Raw genomic sequence first — 24,073 nt, forward strand, 5'->3', positions numbered from 1 at the left:
GGTCCATAATCCTTGACATTCACTTCTTTTTCATTGCTGTCTCTCCCTCTCTCACACACTTTTTTTTGTGCTTTTGCTGAAGCCCTATGCAGCCAACAGTCATGGTTGTCTGGTTGATTTCTTTAATAGCTCAAAAGTGAGCACCTCCTATTCTATTTCATGTTTAAAGATGTTCATAATGTCTTTCATCTTGGAACGTTTGTTCCATTCCTCAACCCCTTTTGCATTGCGGTTGAGTAAGCTTGGGGGCCAGTTTGTGTGTGTGTGTGTGTGTTTGTGTGTGTGTGGGTGTACGTACAGTGGGCCCCCTCTCCAAGCTGTCATTTCAGTGGTGCCATCCTTCCTGTTTTCACTCATCCTCCCCTGCGATCCAGAGGCCCTGTGCTAGGCAGACGTCATGACCACATACTGAACTGCCACTTGTTGTGTGCAGACACCCTTACTGCCACTGCTCTCCCCACCCAAACCCTAACCCTAACCCAACCTCACCCCCACCCCGGCCTCTAACCACAACTACTGATCTCAGCTCAAGCATGGCTGTTTGTGGTATCCCAGAATGCCTTTGCTTCCATATCTGCTTCAAAGGGATCTGTTTATTGGAATGAGAATGCAGTGACCACACAGTGAAAAGTTGTTGTTGTGTTTTCTGAGATTTCCTGTTCTTTTCCCTGGAAGTCGCTATATTAGGATGTCACACTGTTAATCAAAGGGTGAAACAGGCACAGAGAGTCAACGATGGGGACAAAGAGAGACAAGTATATTCACGTTGTAGATGGTGGTTGACCCATTAGAGATGCCACTGTGGGAAGAGACAGTCCACATTCCACATACACTTTTTTTCTCAATCCTGGGTGACAAGTAAAAGTCCCTTTTAGTTGTGATATTATCTGGTCTTTGACCTTTTTTGTATGACTGTTCTTCTTTCTTTCTCTTTTTATCACTTTCTTTCTCTACTGTACTCTGCCAGAGGCTACTGTTCCCTTTCGATGATCTACTGTGGAATTATCTCTTTCTCCATGGCTATAATGCTAACCATTCCAATATGGGCATTTGTATGGAGAGCGGAGCACACTTGGCTTCCATTGAGAGTGGCATTCATTTTGTGGTCGTTTGGGACTGACTAACTGCTAAGACCTTTGATTACTCTGTGCAGTTGAAGTTGTGGTCGACACTGATCCATCTCTAGAGTCACAACTAAGTGGTCATTGAATGACAACTTGAGAAAACATAGGCAAAAATGATGTCAACTTAAAATTATATGTTTGTTCAAATTGTCGCATATGTTCAATCAACTAGAAATTTATATTTGGGCATTTTACCTAAAAAAAAGTCTGTGGAACTAGTTACACCCACACAGTGCTTTTAACAATTAATACAATGTTTTCAACGTACATATTTGACACACATGATTACGTTGTGCATGTTCATTTATACTCATGTATAAATGTCCTCACCTGGGATTTAAACTCAAAACGTATTGGTTCACAGCATTCCAATATTCCTGCTACGACTCCATGTCTGTGTCAATAACTGATTTCATCTGTATTGCTACACTTTGCTCTTCAAAGTAAATCTCAGCTCTGTTAAAAGTACACTCCAGGAAAACTATTTTATTTATCATAGTGTTTAAGGAGTAACATTAAAACAGAGTATTATGCCACACCAAAAATTGCTCAAGTAAAACAAAGCAATGATGAGAGAATAACTGATAATTAACTGATAATTGACACAAACATGGTGGCGTAACAGGAAGATCGGAATGCCATGAAGAAGAGGTTGTGAGTTCAAATCCCAGGTGAAATATAAATAATAACTACTGTACAAACGAACATGCACAATGCAATGTATGTACATTGAAAACATTGTATGTTAAAAGCACTGTTTGTGTAACTAGTTCCACAGTCTTTTTTTGAGGTAAGATGCCCAAATAATAATTTGTAGTTGAATGAATGTATGAGACAAGTTGAGCAAACACATCATTTTAAGTTGACGGAATTTCTGCCAACGTTTTCTCAAGTTGGAGTCAAGTTTGGGCCAACCATTTTTTTTGTGTTCAGGGAACACTTTGACCAAAAGTTGAGTAAACAAAAAAAGTCTGTGGAACCAGTTACTTAATAATAATTAGCTGAATCAACTAGATTTTTATTTTATTTTAAATTTTTTACAGTGAGTAAAAATGTAATGAGGGAATACAGTAGGGTGTGAATTTGCGCACGTGTGCGTGTGTGCCTATGTGCCTGTGTTTTTCGAGCCTTAGCATCTGTGGGGAACCGCATGCAAACCACACCTACCCTGAGAGCCAGGCAAGGGATCATGGGTAATGGGTTAAAGGTGTGATGTCACAGAGGGAGCCAGAGGTTAAAGAGTGTGAGAGGCGAAGCATGCACTATAGTTGAACTAAATCACTAAAGTAATGACGCTTAGATGAGTTAGCTGCTATGAATACAGGTAAATATAGGTGCTTCAAAGCGTGAGGAAGTCTTATCTTGTGTTTTTTTCTCCAGACGTGCAGTGCAGTGCCACACAATGCTGGGTTAATAGGTGGGTTAATTTGAATGCATGTTACTCAGCGTCTGTTATTGAGCCAGCTGAGACTGCACACTGTGTATGTCCATTACTTACAGGTATCTTATGAGTTTTGATCATATGATCAAACTCCTCGTTTATCTGTTTGTATTTCTCCTCAGTGCGTGGGGTGAGGGTAAGAGCAGACTCGAGCTCCGGGCTCTCACCACCTTTGTTCTCCTTCTTGCTTAATGCCTGCCGGGTCCCACCAAAACCCCCACAGATGGACAGCAGACAGACGGATGGAAAAAGAGAGACAGAAAGAAAAGAAAGAGAGAGATGGGTGAGGAGAAAGCTCAGGGAGTGCCGGGCGGTACTTACACACAGTCTCTGTCTGCTGATCATCAGATCAATGTCTTCGTTTATTTTCCTGTACTTGTCCTCAGACTCGGGGCTGTGGCCGACCGAGTCGTCTGCGTCGGGGTCAGGGCTGTCACAGCCGTTTAGACCCTTCTTTCTCAACGTCTGCAAACAGAGCAGTCGCACAACATTGTTGAAGGGAAGGGGAACAGGACCCAGAGTAGAGCAGGGGAGGAATGTGGGTTGGTCCCTTGTAAGAATGGATTCTGAGAATGGACTCAACTGACCAAAGGAATTAATGAGATATATAACAAAGTGTGTGTGTGTGTGTGTGTGTGTGTGTGTGTGTGTGTGTGTGTGTGTGTGTGTGTGTGTGTGTGTGTGTGTGTGTGTGTGTGTGAGTGAGTGAGTGAGTGAGTGAGTGAGTGAGTGAGTGAGTGAGTGAGTGAGTGAGTGAGTGAGTGAGTGAGTGAGTGAGTGAGTGAGTGAGTGAGTGAGTGAGTGAGTGAGTGAGTGAGTGAGTCTAAAGTGTCATAGAGGTTAAAGTGGGTACTAATGGGCTAAATGGGATGTGGTCCTTGGTATGGCATAAAGTACTTTGACAGGATCTATTCCCATGTCCATCAATGTGGGATTGGATGGAGTGGGGTGGGGTGGGGATATAGTGCTATCCTTTTGAACAAGTTAACATGTAGCTAAACACTCAGGAGAACATAAATGATTTAATAACGTTCACTAACAAAACATAAAATCCCCAGACTCTTCTCTCAAATGCGGCGCCATGGGGACGACCAACATTGCAATTACACAGAGACACAGTCAGTCAAGAACATGGAAATGAAACATATTTCTGACATTGGCAGCTGAGGAGGCCGGAATGGGGACTGTGATGGCTACAGATGTGTGTGTATGTGTATGTTGTGTTTGTGTGTAGCAGGTCTGTGGTAGTGTAAGAGTGTGTCTTTGACAGACTGTGTATACAGGCAGCAATTTCTCTCTTGGCCACCTGATGGCCACCTGGTCCTGTTTCTGTGGCCACAGTACAGTGTCCCCCCCACCACTCCCCCCCACTCCCCCTCCCCCCTCTCCCCTCTCTCGCTCTCTCGCTCTCTCTCACTGCCACCGAAGGTTGAAAGGGAAGAGAAGAGCTGCCTTTCTTTCCCTCGGTAGATCAAGATATACAGTATCTCACTAAAGTGGTAGTGATACAGGAATCAATTCTATATAACATAGTTTTTCTGCAAGTGTTGTTTTTGTGTAGCTACAGTATGTGTGTTTTAATTTGTGTGTTAAGGTATGTAAGCAACAAGCTCTCATAGTCTCACTAAAGAATTAGACGTTTATCCACGTTTCTCCAAACATCAAATGTCAAAGTTGCTCCAAACGTCACATTTTGAAAGTTAAGGGTTAAGGTTTTGGAAAAAGAAACTAGTGTCCACCACTGGGATCGAACACACAACCTTCTGATCCAAGTTTTGGATAGGGTTAAAACATTATGTTTAGGCACTCATTCCGATTAGTTAATGTAAGGGTTAAGGTTTGGGGTAGGGTTAAAACAAAAAATAAGTAAAACGAGTGTCCACACATATTTTATTTTATTATTCATATACAGTATAGCATTAATTTATTATATCTGTGTCCATATTGTCCATTAGTTTCTAGTAGATAGACCATATGGTTCAAGAAAATAGCCTAATTAATGAACAAAGCATCTAATCAGCAATGGCATATTTTCAATTAACTCTGCAACTCTTCTAACTATTGACTTTCTTCACAACTGCTACCAGTTTGATGCCAAAACATTGACAACAAATACATATTGACATAGTAAAATAAATACAAGTTTGTAAAACAAATCTATAAAGGACATTTCATGCTGAAACGCCAATAGTATTCACTAAGTTGATGGTTTATATTTCGTATAATGTTTTACAGCTTTGTCATTCTATATTTTATTTTAAAATCATCTTATTCAATTATTTCATATATTCTAAATGTGATAAGGCCACACAGAGGGCCAGAGACTATTACAGACACCTGTGATAATCTGAAGTACCCAAAACGACCACTAGATGTCTTGTGATAGGTTACATAAAATCCTTGAAAGACACCAACATTCTGGTAGTTTACTGGTAAACTTCTAAAGTTTCCAGTAATATACCCTCCCTTTGCAACCCTACTCTTGAGCGATCTGCCTGATGTAAGAGGGTGAGAAAGATAGTGTTTGTGTGTGTGTCCATACGCACACTGCAGTGTTGAGTGCAGATATGTGTCCCATATAGTGTAGATTAGATTTACAGTGAGTGAAGTAGTGAAATGAAAGGTGTAGCAACTGATAGTTAGAGCTTCCATCAAAGACCCACCTCCCTCCCTCTCTCTCTCCTCCACAGAGGCTGGCTTTAATAAAAGGAGATTCGTCTACAGGAGGAGTATCAGAGACCCGCTCCTGTCTGCGCAGACGACGGCACTTCACACTGCTTTCATCTGGGCCACCCTATCACACCCACCACTGTAATTACATTATCTTTAATGCAGCCTAGATTTGATGGTGATCGTATGTGTGTGTGTGTCTCAGTGCTAGAGACAAATAGAGAGAGTGAGATAATGGGAGAGAGATGCTAAAATAAGTTAATCTCACTGTCTTATTCTCCTCATTTGTGTGACACTCTGCTTGTCGTCTCAAGCAGAGAAGAGCACTACTGTAAATTGATTGAAGTGACTGAGAGCGAGCTGCCTGTTTATAAAACAAATAACACCCCAGTCATTTCTGATGGTAGGAGAATAAAGCTATTTTTAAAGTGTGGTTTTAGTGAACTGAGGTCTTCGTCTGTGAGATGGCTGTTTGATGCCGGAGGTGTCTCATGGTGAGGTACAGTGTCAAGATTCACTAGCCTGTCTCTCTCTCTCTCTCTCTCTCTCTCTCTCTCTCTCTCTCTCTCTCTCTCTCTCTCTCTCTCTCTCTCTCTCTCTCTCTCTCTCTCTCTCTCTCTCTCTCGCTCTCTCTCTCTCTCTCTCTGGTCTTTAGTGTAGTTATGTAGTATAGTATCAAACTGACATTAACTGAAGTATAGGCCTCTTGTCGACATAATCTGGTATTTTAGGCAATCTCTCTTGTTTTTACCCAGGGATTGGCACAGTATGTAGCTTCACCTCTACGGGCTGGCTTCCACTGGGTTATAATGCAGTGGATGATACTTCCTTTCTAGGAAGAGCGGGTGAGCGCCGTGGGGGGGGACTGGGGGAAGGGTGAGACCCATATGGGGTAACTGAGATGGGGCGGTGGGCCTGCCTGGGGGTGTTGATGAGGCAGTGGGATGGAGGGTGGGAGTGTTACATGACTTTGAGGCATGTGGCCCTGGCTTAGCTTTCCGCCGGAGCTCAGCAGTTTAAATGCGCCGCGCAAGGTCGCTATGCCACTCATCCCAGACATGCCCACCTGTCAGGGACATCACACCTGTTGCCAAGCGCTGCCATCCAGCCCAGCAGCCAATCAGAGGCAACACAGCCATGACATGGCCATAGAAGGCCCTTCTCTCTCTCTCTCTGGAAGTGTCTCCACTCCCTGCTTCCCTCTCTTCCCCTCTGTCATTGTGCCCCATTGCTCTCTCCTTAGTTCCCTGCCTCTCTTACCCAGTCTACTCCATCATCCACTGCTGCTCCAATCGTAGCCTGCTGTTTTAGATCCACTGACATCATCTCAAAAGCGAGGAAATCAGTGGCCAGTGTTTCTAAAAACGATAGAAAAATATAAAAATGTTCCCGCTAATGTAGTCATAGTCGATATAGAAAGGAAGATAAATGCACCATGTCAAGAAATGGCAGGAAAATAAATAACTGTTCAGGGGATATGTAGATAATGCAAACATCCTGATAAAACACTTCACTCACGTCAAATGCTCACATTTATGCAGTGTTATTCCCACATATTCTCACTTACATCAAAATAATAATTGTGAGAAAGAAAAAGCCTCGGCACGAAGATCAAGATGCTGACATCTTAATAGCAGTTGGAGCTAAAAGCTCCATGATCCACAGTCCAAAGCTTTATTGATGGGGAGATCAATCTAACAAAGCAGAAAATGGGCTATCCTGGACACACTTTGAAGTGAGAGAGAGAGAGCTAGAGAGAGAGAGAGAGATGAGAAAAAGAGGAAGCAAGACAGGAGGAAAGGAGGGATTGAAAGAGAGAGAGAGCGATGGAGAAAGAAAGCGAGAGAGGAAAGACTGCTAGGCTGCTTGGCTCTGTGTCCCTGTCTCTCCCTTTTGGAGGCTTGCTCCTAATTAAACTCCTTCCTCATGACGTTCCCTCATAGCTCGGCCTGTCAGGGGGCCTGTGTGCAGCAGGAGGAGTGTAGACACTGTGTCCTACATACCCTCTTCATCTGTACCCTTCACAGCCACACCCCACCTCACACCTCACACCCTGAGCTGGGATGGGATGGGAATATATGCTTTTACACTAGGCTTTACATTTCAGTTCAGTGTTCTTGAAGGTGCATTTCACACTTATGTAATGCATAATCATATTTGTTGGAACATGCTACTTTGTAATCAGGGTGATTTTGGGAGGGTATTTCAAGGGGTAGACTTGAGGGTATTTGGGTTTATATTTGACACAGCATGAGTGACAGCTGACGCTAGAGTCCATGCCATACCATTGTCCGTCTGTTGGGAACTCTGCCACCCTGACCACCTCACACTCTCTAGCTCTCGGTCTCTCTGTCTCTCTCTCTGTCACTCTCTCTTTCTCTCTCTCTCACTTCCCCTCTGCCTCTCCTCCTGTTTGCTTGTTGGAGACAACCCTTGCTCAGGTGGGGGCTTTGGCTCGTATTTTGGGAGTGTTTAACTGGTGATCATTCCAGCGGCCTCATCCCTGGGTTATCTTGGCCGTGGGGTCTGACGGCTAAGGCGTACATTCAATAATGTGTTTATGACCACTGGTGACAGATTATCGGATGATGTTTCGCAAGGTCCTCAAAGTCCAACGACATTAACTGAGCCGACCAACAAAAACTCTGTGAGCAGATTGCATAGACTTTGGGTGAGAGCAGAGCATAGCAGGGCATACAGAGCATACCAAATTATGGACAATGACTATGGCCTTAGCAAGTAAAGATCAGTGAAAACTGAAAGAAAGAGACTTTTCTTGTAAATACAGTGCATTCGGAAAGTATTCAGATCCCTTCACTTTTTCCAAATTTTGTTACGTTACAGCCTTATTCTAAAATTGATAAAATATTTTTTTCCCCTCATCAATCTACACACAATACCCCATAATGACAAAGCGCAAACAGGTTTTTAGAAATGTTTGCAAATGTATTAAACATAAAAACATAAATACCTTATTTACATAAGTATTCAGACCCTTTGCTATGAGACTCGAAATTGAGCTCAGGTGCATCCTGTTTCCATTGATCATCCTTGACAACTTGATTTGAGCCCACCTGTGGTAAACTCAAATGATTAGACATGATTTGGAAAGGCACACACCCTATATAAGGTCCCACAGTTGACAGTGCATGTCCGAGCAAGAACTAAGCCATGAGGTTGAAGGAATTGTCCGTAGAGCTCCGAGACAGGATTGTGTCGAGGCAAAGATCTGGGGAAAGGTATCAAAACATTTCTGCAGCATTGAAGGTCCCCAAGGACACAGTGGCCTCCATCATTCTTAAATGGAAGATGTTTGGAACCACCTAGACTCTTCCTAGAGCTGGCCGCCCGGCCAAACTGAGCAATCGGGGGAGAAGGGCCTTGGTCATGGAAGTGACCAAGAACCCAATGGTCCAGAGTTCATCTGTGGAGATGGGAGAACCTTCCAGAGGATCAACCATCTCTGCAGCACTCAACCAATCAGGCCTTTATAGTAGAGTGGCCAGACGGAAGCCACTCCTCAGTAAAAGGCACATGACAGCCCGCTTGGAGTTTGCCAAAAAGCCCCTAAAGGACTCCCAGACCATGTGAAACAAGATTCTCTGGTCTGATGAAACCAAGATTGAACTCTTTGGCCTGAATGCCAAGTATCAGGTCTGGAGGAAACCTGGCACCATCCCTACGGTGAAGCATGGTGGTGGCAACATCATGCTGTTGGGATGTTTTTCAGCGGCAGGGACTAGGAGACTAGTCAAGATCGAGGGAAAGATGAACGGAGCAAAGTACAGAGAGATCCTTGATGAAAACCTACTCCAGAGCGCTCAGGACCTCAGACTGGGGCGAAGTGGCTTCGAGACAAGTCTCTGAATGTCTTTGAGTGGCCCAGCCAGAGCCCTGACTTGAACCTGATCGAAAATCTCTGGAGAGACCTGAAAATAGCTGTGCAGCAATGCTCCCCATCCAACCTGGCAGAGCTTGAGATGATCTGCAGAGAAGAATGGGAGAAACTCCCCAAATACAGGTGTGCCAAGCTTGTAGCGTCATACCCAAGAAGACTTGAGTAAAGGGTCTGAATACTTATGTAAAAGTGATATTTCCGTTTATATTTTTACTTTATTCGCAAAAATGTCTAAAAACCTGTTTTTGCTTTGTCATTATGGAGTTATGTGTATACATTGATGAGGAAAAAAAAAACAATTTAATCAATTTTAGAATACGGCTGTAACGTAACAAAATGTGGAAAAAGTAAAGGGGTCTGAATACTTTCCGAATGCACTTTATGTCTCCTTGTATTTTTGTGGTCAAATTCAGCACTTGCTGGTGGAAAAAGAGTTGGCCAAACAAGCACATTAAAGGGTTTAATAACAGGGTAACTTATGGTTAATCATGTTTGGTGTGTGGAAGAAAGTGACAATAATGAGGGATTGTTATGTGAGATAAACAACTTCTTATTGGTCACGTTGCTGACTGAGCCTATAGAGTGTCATTGTCTGGAGCCAATATGGCACACGCACACGCACGCACGCGCACACACACACACACACACACACACCGGGGTGGTCCTACCAGAGGGGTATTATATCATACCAGTGTGTGGCCACCTCTCATCCATGTGTGTGAAAGTGTGTGGGGTGAGGCCACAGGGCAGAGAGCAGAGCTTCCTCACCATTACAAAGTACCATGCTCAATTTCACCGGAGCAGATTGGTGAGAGCGGCCCACTGTGAATGACTAGTAGCTATGGGGAGAAACAATGTCCCTTCCCATCACAGCTAACAAGATAGCAGGGGCCATGAGAAGGGCCCACTGTGGATTCATGTCCCATCGTCATATTACTGCACTGTAGGCACATTCACAGATGCTTTGTTGGTGGCAGCCAGCGGTGGGATACAGCAATAGAGTGCTCGGACTGCTAGCTCCCCCTCTCTCTATTTCTCTCTTTCTCTCTCTGTTTCTCTCTCTCTCAGCCACTTGTGCAAGTGGGGGAACATCAGAGGGATCCGCCTGGCTTAGCTTATTGGAAGCAGATGGCAGACCAAAGACAGGAAGGCCACAGTTTCATGAAGCGTGGTCTGAACATGCCAGTACCATGTAGAGAGGATATGCCCAGAGATGACTGCTATAGGTGGTGTGGCTGTGCGTCTGCGTGTGCATGTGTGGCAATCTAAGGGACCCTGAATTCAGAATCCTTTTTAGTTATAATTTGTGCATCCCACTGCATTGGGGTTGAGGCGACGTTTAAAAAAAGAAAATGCATCAATGACTTCTCAGTGATTTGGCTGCTTTGAAGCCCCCTGGTCCTGGTATCCTGGTACACTATAATCAGGAATCAAAGGCTGGTAGTTAGAATCCATCCGCCCGTGTGTTTGGTAATATCGCTCTCCAAAGTGTGTAATTACAGCTGTATGGGACCACCATACTGGAGGATAAATGCAAAGAATTAAACGAAATGGACAGAGTGTGTTTTCATGTGTGTCCTCTGAATTTATTTTCATCCCATTCAAACTGGGCAGGGCACATGGATGCGGTGCTTTTGGTGGAGTAGTCATGGAGTCCAAAGAGAAACAGGAGTGTTTCAGAGACAAGTCTCAGCCAGTGTACATGAGGCCTGTGCTGTCCATAAGGAAGAAGCATTCATGGCCCGAATCATGTCAACATCAGACTGTATCAGACTGTTAGCAGAGGCAGCATCCTCAGTCAGGAGGACAGTATGACTATTCACATTGAATCACTCATAATGAGCCAGCCACTATAAAGGCACAATGACAGCACAGTGAAGATGGATAAAGAGGTCACTTATAACCCAATCTCTAATGTCCTCCCCCACTAGCCCCCAGTGTTTAAAAAAAACTCTGCAGGAGCCACCAACAACATGTATTTGACCAGTAACGCTAGGAGAATAACTGGACCTACTATAGCCCCCCCTAGCTACACAAGGGCTGGTCATGAATGATTGGTTCTGGCTGTAATGAGTGAGTCTACTCCCTGTCGGCTTGTTCCCTGCCTCCCCGTCCCCTCTGTGGCCCACCAATCTTCAGTTATCGTCTTTTGTCTCTGTGTCGCTTATCGCTTGGTGCCACAACAGGAAAGAGGCCTGGAGGCCTGGTGGGGGCCCTGAGTAACAATGACCAGCCGCTTGACCTCTACGCTGTGACCTTCAGTTTCCACACCCTCCCTCCCTGCCTCCCACCCTCCCTGTCCACAGCCACCATGGGAGGGGCATGGCAGGGAACACCAGCTATAAAAATAGATATTCATTATTCACAGTTTTCCACAAATAGTTTAAAAGAATAAGGCATCATTTCATGTTAATGACTGGCGTGAAGTGTTTTTGGGCTGTGTAGTGGAAAAGCCTGCGCTTGGCAGCGTGGCCTCAGAAGTGACCTGTCACTGCACTACTACCCTATACCACAGGGACAAAATATTGGCACATTTCAAAAGGTCTATTTTAAAAGGCCTTTTGTTGCCGTGAGTACCTCAGACTTCCGCTTGTATGGACCTTAGAATGTTTGTGATGATCAAAACGCTACTTGTAGTTCCTAGTCAGGAGTTCTGCTTTTCTGGACTGGCTGTCTGTCTGTCTGATGTGGAACAAAATGCTGAGCTAAGGACTGTAATCAGCATGCGCACACCGCCATTTTGTCTTGTGCTTCTCCCAAAAGAGGAAGCTAAAAGCAAGTGAGACTTTTATTGTTGTCTTGTGTGTGTCCCCTCACAGTCCCTGCCATTCCATGAGATGTTGTTTAATCATTTTTTAAAAGGTAATTTTGCAGTTTGCTTGAGCAATTGAAGATGGAAGGGAGCTCCACGCGATCATGGCTCTGTACAATACCGTGCACCGCCGTGAACTCATGGTGAGGAGAGGTTTCAGCTTATCTTTAGCAGCAGGCCTCATTATGTTTCCACCAGCAGGTTGCCTTGGCTGTGGGGGTGGGTGACATCTCTCAGATTTGTAACTCCTGCTAGGGGTGATTACCTGCCAATTAACTTGTGTGAAAACGACTTGAGACTTTCAAGCCCCAATGGAGGTGAAGCTGCCATCAGTTCCCTTCTCAACCCTTGTGACAAATGTCATTAAGCCTTACTCCCAACAGGACTTTAACTACCCCTTGGACATTTGACTACCTAAAACCTGATAAACAAATAATAGAGATTTGTCTACGTGTGACATAATGCGGCAGGTAGCCTAGCAGTTAGAGTGTTGGGCCAGTAACTGAAAGGTTGCTAGTTCAAATCCTTAAGCTGACTAGGTGAGATATCTGTCAATGTGCCCTTGAACAAGGCACTTAACCTTAATTGCTCTGGGTAAGAGTGTCTGCTAAATGTCTGATGCATAGGAGTGTGTGTGTTATTTTCAGTCTGTATGGGTTGAAACAAGGCTGCTCCTAAAACATTTTAAACTTCAAGAAAGCTGTGCCTTTCATTTCTATGAGATGAGAAGAAAAAGACAGGGAGTCTAAGAGAGAGAGAAAAAAGCTGTGAATTAAATCCTTTATCCCGAAGATCAAATGTTTATTGGCACCACTGGGTCTCTGACCACCGGGTCATGTGCATGTGGTCTCTGGAGGCAAGTGTTCACGGTCGTCCCTGTGAGAGAGGGAGACTGAATGAACAGCCAGACGCATTGCGCGCACACACACCCACCCATACACACACACACACACACAGCTATTCCATGCCTATTCTTCTCCACTCTCATAGCCAGCCCCGCCAACTAAGCACTATATTTAGCTCCGCTGCACTCTATTTTTAGACCTCTACTGGTTTTTGAGGCATTTATTGGGGAAAATAATGCCAAAAACAGAGAGGGAGGGAGAAGGGAGAATAGGGGGGTCTCCCAGTTTGGACATCTGAAACACACACATGTTGACGTGGTACTGCATGAACTCTGCAGCTGTTTTTAATCGCAGGGAAGTGTGAGGAAAACACAGAGACTGGAGAGGGGTAAAAAGAGAGAAAAAAAACATACGAAAATGCTCTTGGGACAGGGGGTTTAGGGAGGGCTGACTGGAAGAGTACAAAGAAATGCCTCAGTTGGTGGAATTCATGACGCGAAACCCTGGGAAGATGTTTCACAAGCATGTAATATGTGGCAGATAAAGATGAGATGGCATCCCCCCAGTCTTTGTTTTGGCCTATCCCTGTGCTGTTAGCTTGGCAAGGTCAGAAGGTTAATTGACTTAGACAGTCTAAGCAGCTTCCACCCTTTAATCCTCAACTCAGGTTGAAAAACAAGCAGCGTGGCTGATCTATCCGCAGCCTCTTGCTGACACACCCTGTCTGTCTGTCTGTCTGTCTGTCTGTCTGTCTGTCTGTCTGTCTGTCTGTCTGTCTGTCTGTCTGTCTGTCTGTCACAGCACCTCAAACACAAGCCCAACATCAACCTGGACAACTGTAAGACAGCGTATCATAACTTCCTTATTTTTCCTGGACGTTGATATGTGTAGAAATGGGAGAGGTAAATTAGTGCAGGCATTTAAACTGGAGGAGTTTACAGCAACTGAAGGAGTTGACAGCAGGGCTCTTTGTGAGGCAGAAGAAGCAGCCATTGAGCAGCAATCCACAGAGAAAACTCCTTAAGGCTAATGTTCTCTCCGCTGTTTAGAATCCAAATAAGTACATAGAATAGCACACATGCTTGAAAATATTTTCACAAGAAATAAGGCAAGAGCACACTGGCACTTTGAAAAGGATATCACATGCTCGGAGTCTGTTGACGTGCAAGAACACGATGGAGAAAAAATGCTTTAATTAAGTCGTAAGGAAAAGTTCGGAGGCAAATTAGACTGAACGCAGATAATTAGTCTCCCTGGTATTTATAAATGTGGAAAAAAAATCTCGTTTCATTGCCAAATGAAATGTTGTGCGAGGCATGTAATAAATGTGTGTGGATGTTGGTACATTTCTCTTTTTGTCTCTCACGCTCATGCCCTCCCGCCTCCATTCTCTCCTGCTCTCTTCTCTCCTTCTCCCTCCCTTTCTCCCTCCGATGGACTGACGCTGGGCTGCAGTCACACCTGTGCTTCTCCTCACACGTCTCGGCACACGGGCAAAAACATACGCCAGCGAAACATCGTGAGGGAGCTTTACTGAATCTCATTAGCCAAGCAGGTAGTCATTAACAGAATGACCTTTGGAAATAATTACCAGCCTGCCTCCCTCCCCCTCTCATTCAGAAGTTCCTGCTAGGTGAGAGTGAGAGAGAGAGAGAGAGAGAGAGAGAGAGAGAGAGAGAGAGAGAGAGAGAGAGAGAGAGAGAGAGAGAGAGAGAGAGAGAGAGAGAGAGAGAGAGAGAGAGAGAGAGATAAAGGAGCGGAGGGAGGGAGGGTGGTCAGGCAGGCTGCTGCTGTTTAAGATTAAAGGGTGAAGTGAACTCTCAGATTAGGTTAATCTGTGCGCCACGCTCCTCCTCTCCCTCCTCTCCTGGCTGTGGGCTGTGCCACATGCCCATGTGGCGCCCCATGTGAGGCCGTGGCCACTGCGACGGAGCGTGGCGCACTAAGCTAGGCTGAGGTTATGATGCCAATGTCACTGCAGGTGTGTGCCCATCGTCATGGCCACACCTCCTACCATCCCCTATCAAGCCAACTCCCACCCTCCCCTCCAGGCTGGTACTCAATCTATACCCTCCAGCTCCATCTGAAACGTGTGCTCTTTGTTTCACAGAGGAAAAACAAACATGTTGTGGAATGGGGATTTGGCACAGGCTGCTCAGAGTGTGTGTCGTTGAACTGGGGCTGTTCGATTGCACTGAGCGCCAGCCACATTTGGCTTGGCTCTGTCTACCCACTAGAAGTAAAGGTCTTTCATGTGCACTGGAAATTAAGAATCCCCATATCCATGTCATAAATCTCTAATGAGAACTCAAAGAATATTCTTGGTGGAGAGGTAAAAAAAAGGAAAGGATAGATCCATTCTCCTGTCATTTCCCAACACGGCTTCCCATTTCTCCACTAATGCTGCTCACATGTCCAGGAAACCGCCCTGGCAGCCGGAGAGTATAGGAAATCTATCTGTGTGTTGGAGCTTTTTATCTGGAGCCAGTGGCAAACTGCACTATAGACCTGCCAAGAGGAGACTCAGAGGGCCGTACTGACAACAACACAACCAGATAGCCTAGCTGTGTGTACACGGTGTGTTTTTTTAACATTAATTTAATTAATTCAATACATTTAATATTAATGTCTATCTTTAATTATGTGGACCTTCCCAACTTTTGTCTAGCATCTGATGCTGTCATGTAGGACTATTTAAATGAGAATCTAAAGACATAGTTTAAGAATACTAGAATCCACTAGAATACTAGAATCCAACTAGAAAATACTCAGAAACAGATGGGCCTATCATGTTTCAATTGAACAGCTATTTTCATTGGATTGGATCATTAATCTCTCGTTACCCTGGCTGCTGTGCTCCAATCACAGTAATTGGCAAGGAGCTGGTTTCCTTTGGTTAGACTTTGGTGGCCATCTTGATTCAATTTTCTGTAACGCTTGTTCACGGTATTACAGTTTGGAGGAGTTTTTCTCTCCCTCGAATTGATGGTGTCAAAAAGGTTAAAAACACAGAATGTTGCTGGGAACAACATTGGTGTCTTGGTCTCTTTGGTTGGACATATATTTGTGGTAGTGTCATCCTCAGCTGAGACAGTTTTCCCTAAGTGTGTCATCTAGCCATACACAACCCCTTTCTCTCTCTCCCTCTTCTCTCTCTCTCCCTTTTCACTTGCTCCCTCTTCTCTCTCCCACTTCTCTCTATTTCAATCTTCTCCCGAGTGGATTAGCATCAGGCAGACAGGGCTCTACCTGTGCAGAGCACATGCCCCTTTGCCCTTCCAGTCTCCAAAGTGCCCTTTTCGGTGGTGGCATAATTTCCCCCCAATTTTCTCGGGGTTGTAAATAATTGTTTTGTCGTTGTTGTTGTGAACCCACTGCCTGCAAGACGTCGTACAATTCTCATCTATGCTTCAGAAGCATAGATAGTGGCAACAAAATGGAGTTGGGTTGGATATATTTTTATTTTCTACTTTTATTTATACAGGCTGGGTCACCATTGAGACCAGGGTCTCATTTGCAAGGGAGCCCTGTGAACATGAAAATTAAAGATGGCGCCGGAGAAGATGGCTGCCGTTTTACAGCACTCTAACAAATTGTACTATTATGTGTGTTTTTTTCGCGTTACTTGTAATTTATTCTGTACATAATGTTTCTGCCATCGTCTCTTATAACCAAAAAGAGCTTCTGGATATCAGGACAGCGATTACTCACCTCGTATTGGACGAAGATTTTTCTTCAACAAGTCGGACGCGAAGGATATCCTACAGACACCCGACAAGGCCCAAATCCCCGTCATTCGCAGGAGAAAGAGACGGAGATATCGTGGAGTCCTTGGTGTCCACATCACCAACAAACTATCATGGTCCAAACACACCAAGACAGTCGTGAAGAGGGCACGACAAAGCCTATTCCCCTTTAGGAGACTGAAAAGATTTGGCATGGGTCCTCAGATCCTCAAAAGGTTCGACAACTGCACCATCGAGAGCATCCTGACTGGTTGCATCACCGCCTGGTATGGCAACTGCTCGGCCTCCGACCGCAAGGCACTACAGAGGGTAGTGCGTACGGCCCAGTACATCACTGGGGCCAAGCTTCCTGCCATCCAGGACCTCTATACCAGACGGTGTCAGAGGAAGGGCCCTCAAAATTGTCAAAGACTCCAGCCACCCTAGTCATAGACTGTCCTCTCTGCTACCGCACGGCAAGCGGTACCGGAGCGCCAAGTCTAGGACCAAAAGGCTTCTCAACAGCTTCTACCCCCAAGCCATAAGACTCCTGAACAGCTAATCATGGCTACCTGGAGTATTTGCACCCCCACCCCATCTTTTTACGCTGCTGCTACTCTGTTAATTATTTATGCATAGTCACTTTAACTCTACCCATATGTACATATTACCTCAACTAACTCAACAAGCCGGTGCCCCCGCACATTGACTCTGCACCGGTACCCCCCTGTATATAGCCTCCCTACTGTTATTTTATTTTACTTCTGCTCTTTTTTTCTCAACACTTTTTTTGTTGTTGATTTATTTTACTTTTTTATTAAGAAATAAATGCATTGTTGGTTAAGGGCTGTAAGTAAGCATTTCACGGTAATGTCTACATCTGTTGTATTCGGCACATGTGGCAAATAACATTTTATTTGATAAGATTTGAACATACAATAAATAATATCAATACAATAAATACAACAAGATTAATCAAAACAAACACAACCCTCCCATATCACCACCCTTAAACTCGATCTAAACTGTCCAATGGAGACAAGCGAGTCTAGGTTCAATGTGGCCTGAAGGCTATTTCATGAGCGTGGGGCATAAAAACTAAAATTATTTTTCCCCAGGTCAGTGGAGGCCCGCGGGACCTCCAGAACCAGCCAGTCCAGAGAGAGGGTCTGACAAATTATGGATCTCCAGTTACTATGTGAGCTGAGGTAGTGGGGGAGTGTCTGAAGAAATGCTTTATATACAAAATGAAGCCACTCACAGAGAACAGAACTATACAAAATGCAGTGATGTGCACGGAAATTGTCCCCAGTGATAAAACGCAGTGCTGAATGATAGACTGCATCTAAAGGTTTTAATGTAGAGGCTGCCACTTGCATGTAGATTGTATCACCATAATCAAGTACTGGGAGAAGTGTTGCTTGAACAATCTTCCATCTACTTTCCAAAATGAGGCAGGATTTATTTCTATAAAAGAAACCAATCTTAATCCTCATCTTTTTTTTCAATGTGTGTATTAAAATAGAGCTTATCGTCAATCCAAATACCCAAGTACTTAAAATAGGGAACTAGCTCGAATTGGCCTTTAATGTGCAAATATGCAGGTCCTCAGGGTCAATATTACGAGACCTAGAGAACAACATAAACTTGGTTTTATTAGCATTTAACACTAGTTTAAGATCAGTAAGCAATTTTATTAATTGAGTCAAAACCATGCTGAAGGTCATGAATGGCTTGCTGTACTGAGGGGGCACAGGAGTAAATAACTGTATAATCTGCGTAGAGATTAATGTTACAGGTTTTAACACATACACCAATATTATTTATATAAATAGTGAGGAGAACAGGGCCCAAAATCGACCCCTGCGGCACACCTTTTGTAATATTGAGGAAACTAGATTTGATAACATCAGTAAGCACACATTGTGTCCTGTCCGTTAGATAGTTCTTGAACCAATTGCAAGATGCCTGATCTAGGCCTATTTCAGACAACCTTTGAACAAGTACGAAATGGTCAAGTGGATGTCTCCTGAGTGGCGCAGTGGTCTAAGGCACTGCATTGCAGTGCTAACTGTGCCACTAGAGATCCTGGTTCGAATCCAGGCTCTGTCGCAGCCGGCCGCGACCGAGAGACTCATGGGCGGCGCACAATTGGCCCAGGGTAGGGGAGGGAATGGCCTGCAGGGATGTAGCTCAGTTGATAGAGCACGGCTTTTGCAACGCCAGGGTTGTGGGTTCGATTCCCACGGGGGGCCAGTATAAAAAAATAAAATAATAATTGTATTCACTAACTGTAAGTCGCTCTGGATAAGAGCGTCTGCTAAATGACTAAAATGTAAATGTAAACTGTATCAAATGCCTTCAACAAGTCAATAAATACAGCAGCACAATGATTTTTATGGTCTAAACAATATAGCACGTGTAGCTGCTGAAACAGTGCTATGTCCAGGTCTAAAACCAGATTGGTGCTCACTAAGAATAGAATGAGAAATAAAAAAAAGTTATAAGTTGAGAGTTGGCCAGGGACTCTAAAAACTTTGGCAAGGCAAGATAGCTTGGAAATTGGATGGTAGCTTTCCAAGTCAGAAGGATCTTCACCTTTGTGTAGGGGGAGGACTTGTGCCATTTCACAGATCTTAGGGATAACCCCAGAAACAATTAGCAAGTAAAAAAATATATTTGTTTTAGAGATTGAACTACCTTCCAGAAGTCAGCTGGATTCCCACCATTCTCAGATACACAGTTCAAGAAGTATGTCAATTTTGCTGTTCTAACCAGGGATAGACATCTATTTCTCAAGCGTCTGAAGGACTGCCAGTCAGACGTAGAATCAGTCGATCTAACCTTAGCCAGCGCTGAATGTATCTCCTGAAGTTTCTCTGATAGTTCATGCGTGAACCAGGGATTAGCTCTATCCCTTACCCTTAGTTTTTTAACAGAGCATGCTTATCTGCAATAGAGTTTAACAAAAAAGTTAAACAATTTAGGGCCTGATCCAATTCAGAGATATCAGACACAACCCCCCTTTCACACAATCCCAGATCAGACAACAATTGTATCTCATTGAAATTCCTAAACGTTCTCTTTGTAATAATGTGAGGGAGAGATTTAGGTAGCTTTGCATCTCTTATGCAGGCAATAGGACAATGGTCACTGAACTCATTAGCAAAAATTCAATTGGCTGTATACTTATGAGAGGCATTTGTCAAAATAATATCTAAAATAGTAGATTTTTCAGGGTGTTTAAAGTTGGGGCGGGTTGGTTCAGTTATCAACTGAGCTAGATTTAGCTCAATGCAGCTATCTTTCAGCCTATCAGAAGCTGGCATCAACCAATCCAGATTAATATCACCCAAAAGTACTAGTTCAGATTCAGCATAGTTACATAGCAAGTCAGACAATTGGCTAAGGACACATGTTGAGGCAGGGGGAGGGCGATAATTTCCCACTAGCGTAAGGTGGGCATTATTATTATTTTTTTAATAATTTTTTTATAGGGTGTAGATCAGCTTTAATATTGAAGATAAATTGTGGCTTCTATCAATGTAATTGTCTGCATCATTTCCAATCCCCCATATATATATATTTTTGTAAATATATATATTATTTTAAATATACAGTATATATTTTTTAAATATATTTTCCTTCTTTATTATTTTCCCCTAACCCTACCACCCCTCCCCTAATTGGAGTTGGGCATTATTACCAAGGCCCACATTTAGGACTATACATTCAAATTGCTTAGGGACAGAGGTAGTGAGAGATACAGAAACAATTAAATTGTCCTTTTTAAATATGGAAACACCTCCACCTCTGCCAACTCTGTCAGCCCTAAAAGCATTATAGCCAGCCAGAGACACATCTTATTTAGCCAAGTTTAAGATATTACCAGTATGTCCACATTGGTTTGAGAGGCCAGAGTTATAATAACATACATTTTCGAGATCAAACTTCTGGCATTTACATTAATCAGTCCAATGCCGCAGCTGCGGGATTTCAAAACAGACAGTCTCTAATACAAGCATACTATGCTCAGTTGGTAACCCTTTATTTGAAAATACCATAGGGCTAGCTTGAATTGGTATAGATACAAGATTGTCTAGAACTGTGCCATTGGGCCTATGTTTGAGTGAGGACGTGGATTAAAACAAGAGTCGAGGGTTACCTGTTGCAAGCCTGCAGTATGATGATAATGCTGATCATTTATGGTTGGGATTACTTTAGCGGAATTTGGGGTGTTGATAAATCAATGTCTCAGCGCAGCCTTGAAATGCGCGGCCAGGTTCCAGGCACAAAGATAATTTGGATGGACCCATCCTCTCTGTACAGTATCTTCTGTTTCCGAAAGGTGTCAACGTTTTCCACAAAAGTAACTCCAACAGAGCTACAGTAGACTCGTAGCCAGTCGTGTAGTGCCAGCAACCTACTGAATCTTTCGCTGCCACGACTCAGTGAGGACACTGGGCCTGACATAATTGGACGCTTGTTGGAGTCTTTCAGAGTTCCAATCAGTTCTTTTAAATCCTGTTCCAGCCGTTCCGAGCTAGCCATCCTAATGCCATTAAATCCCACATGGACTACGACTACCGAGATGTTTCTCAGCATAGTGCTGCCGATGATAATGGCTGGTGAGATGGCAGATGAGGTCCGGCATTTAAAAAAAATGATATAGTAATTGTAGGCTACAGATGTAGGATCGTCATTTGAGACAGTTTGCTACAGCAGGAAAACAATCCTGCAGCAACAGGAAATCTTAATTATTATATGGATTATAATTCATGGACATTTTCATAGGGGTTGATACATTTTTCGTGAGGGAAAATCAAGTGGAAATTACAAACTTCAAAAGCTTTTTTAAACCTCAAATACACTACAAGTTTTACATTTCCTGCATTGCAGGAAAGTTCTCCTGCAACAGGGTGATCAAATTCATATCTTACATCTATACAGTATTTCTTACAATCTTCTATTTTGACTGGAATTGTGTTGGTCATTGTTAATAAGTCCAGCATTTATTCCAGTACAAAGTCGTTTTGCAAAATACTTTACTGATCAGATTGTGCTGCTTTCCCCTGTTCTTGTAATAATTGCTCAATGAGTGTGTGACCATGGATAATTATATATATATACAGTGAGGGAAAAAAGTATTTGATCCCCTGCTGATTTTGTACGTTTGCCCACTGACAAAGACATGATCAGTCTATAATTTGAAAGGTAGGTTTATTTGAACAGTGAGAGACAGAATAACAACAAAAAAATCCAGGAAAACCCATGTCAAAAATGTTATGAATTGATTTGCATTTTAATGAGGGAAATAAGTATTTGACCCCTCTGCAAAACATGATTTAGTACTTGGTGGCAAAACCCTTGTTGGCAATCACAGAGGTCAGACGTTTCTTGTAGTTGGCCACCAGGTTTGCACACATCTCAGGAGGGATTTTGTTCCACTCCTCTTTGCAGATCTTCTCCAAGTCATTAAGGTTTCGAGGCTGACGTTTGGCAACTCGAACCTTCAGCTCCCTCCACAGATTTGCTATGGGATTAAGGTCTGGAGACTGGCTAGGCCACTCCAGGACCTTAATGTGCTTCTTCTTGAGCCACTCCTTTGTTGCCTTGGCCGTGTGTTTTGGGTCATTGTCATGCTGGAATACCCATCCACGACCCATTTTCAATGCTATGGCTGAGGGTAGGAGGTTCTTACCCAAGATTTGACGGTACATGGCCCCGTCTATCGTCCCTTTGATGCGGTGAAGTTGTCCTGTCCCCTTAGCAGAAAAACACCCCCAAAGCATAATGTTTCCACCTCCATGTTTGACGGTGGGGATGGTGTTCTTGGGGTCATAGGCAGCATTCCTCCTCCTCCAAACACAGCGAGTTGAGTTGATGCCAAATAGCAAAAAAGTCTCAGCTGACCACAACACTTTCACCCAGTTCTCCTCTGAATCATTCAGATGTTCATTGGCAAACTTCAGACGGCCCTGTATATGTGCTTTCTTGAGCAGGGGGACCTTGCGGGTGCTGCAGGATTTCAGTCCTTCACGGCGTAGTGTTACCAATTGTTTTCTTGGTGACTATGGTCCCAGCTGCCTTGAGATCATTGACAAGATTCTCCCGTGTAGTTCCGGGCTGATTCCTCACCGTTCTCATGATCATTGCAACTCCACGAGGTGAGATCTTGCATGGAGCACCAGGCCGAGGGAGATTGACAGTTCTTTTGTGTTTCTTCCATTTGCGAATAATCGCACCAACTGTTGTCACCTTCTCACCAAGCTGCTTGGCAATGGTCTTGTAGCCCATTCCAGCCTTGTGTAGGTCTACAATCTTGTCCCTGACATCCTTGGAGAGCTCTTTGGTCTTGGCCATGGTGGAGAGTTTGGAATCTGATTGATTGATTGCTTCTGTGGACAGGTGTCTTTTATACAGGTAACAAGTTGAGATTAGGAGCACTCCCTTTAAGAGTGTGCTCCTAATCTCAGCTCATTACCTGTATAAAATACGCCTGGGAGTCAGAAATCTTTCTGATTGAGAGGGGGTCAAATACTTATTTTCCTCATTAAAATGAAAAACAATTTATAACATTTTTGACATGCGTTTTTCTGGATTTTTCTGTTGTTATTCTGTCTCTCAGTGTTCAAATAAACCTACCATTAAAATGATAGACTGATCATTTCTTTGTTAGTGGGCAAACGTACAAAATCAGCAGGGTATCAAATACTTTTTTCCCTCACTGTATATATATATATTTTTTTTTTTGGGGGGGGCCTTTTGGTCTGTGCACGGCCCTGATTAGCGTGATAGCAGCTACTGAACAAGGAGGAAAGGTACGGCCAGATGAATGAAGAATATAACATTTTAAAAAACAGAGAGATAGGTCCCTGGATTCCCTTTTAAACATACTGTAGCTGGAGAGGCTGTGCAACCCTCTCAGCGCCACTCTCCCAACAACGCTAATTATCAACAAAAGACATGATAATTACATAGAGCTTTATTGCTAATGTAGCATGCCTCTCTGCCAGCTGCCCACACGCTGCGCTGTGCTCCTCTACCACTGCCTCTCCTCCCACTACACCTCCAGGCACAGCAGCCCATTGCAAGAGACTGAGATGCTCTGATTGTGTGTGTGTGTGTGTGTGTGTGTGTGTGTGTTTATATCTGAGGAGTTACAGATCTACATACACTAATATCAACTACATCACATGGTAGTATATTGCTATCTGGTCTTTGGCCTTCTCCCACCAGCCCTCCCTGTTCTACTGTCCTCCTGTCCCACTGTCCTGGACCTCCTACCCATCCTGCCATCACAACAGGAAGTCTGCTTTGTCCCCCCCTTCACACCCACCCACATCCCCCACCTGTGACATAACCTAGCAGCGGCACACAAGGCTTGGCAGGAGAGATCCACCCCTACACCCCTCCCTCCCCACCTCCCATGGTAAACGTGCTCGTGGCTGCGCTGTGGCCAATCCCTTTAGCACGCCGCGGCTAAGGCCTCTTCAGATCGATTTCGCCCACTGCGAGTCGGTCTAAGCGAGCGGAACCCATGTCCGCCCCGGGATCA

General features: G+C 44.0%; 1 protein-coding gene across 8 annotated transcripts in view; it reads right to left on the reverse strand.

Moving 5' to 3' along the window:
• Positions 1-24,073, reverse strand: part of LOC121550217 (myocyte-specific enhancer factor 2C) — a 103,015-nt gene that overhangs the window by 13,328 nt on the left and 65,614 nt on the right. For 4 of the 8 annotated variants that reach the window (XM_041862371.2, XM_041862372.2, XM_041862369.2 and 1 more), the window contains 2 exons: positions 2,887-3,030; positions 2,623-2,760 (listed from right to left, as the gene is read on the reverse strand). In XM_041862371.2, coding sequence (XP_041718305.1) covers positions 2,623-2,760; positions 2,887-3,030 — 282 coding nt within the window. The remainder of the gene's footprint in view (positions 1-2,622; positions 2,761-2,886; positions 3,031-24,073) is intronic. The other 4 variants (XM_041862376.2, XM_041862375.2, XM_041862374.2 and 1 more) reach the window with 2 other exon arrangements.

The sequence above is a fragment of the Coregonus clupeaformis genome, chromosome 18 (assembly GCF_020615455.1).
Source record: "Coregonus clupeaformis isolate EN_2021a chromosome 18, ASM2061545v1, whole genome shotgun sequence".
In the NCBI taxonomy this organism is placed as follows: Eukaryota; Metazoa; Chordata; class Actinopteri; order Salmoniformes; family Salmonidae; genus Coregonus; species Coregonus clupeaformis.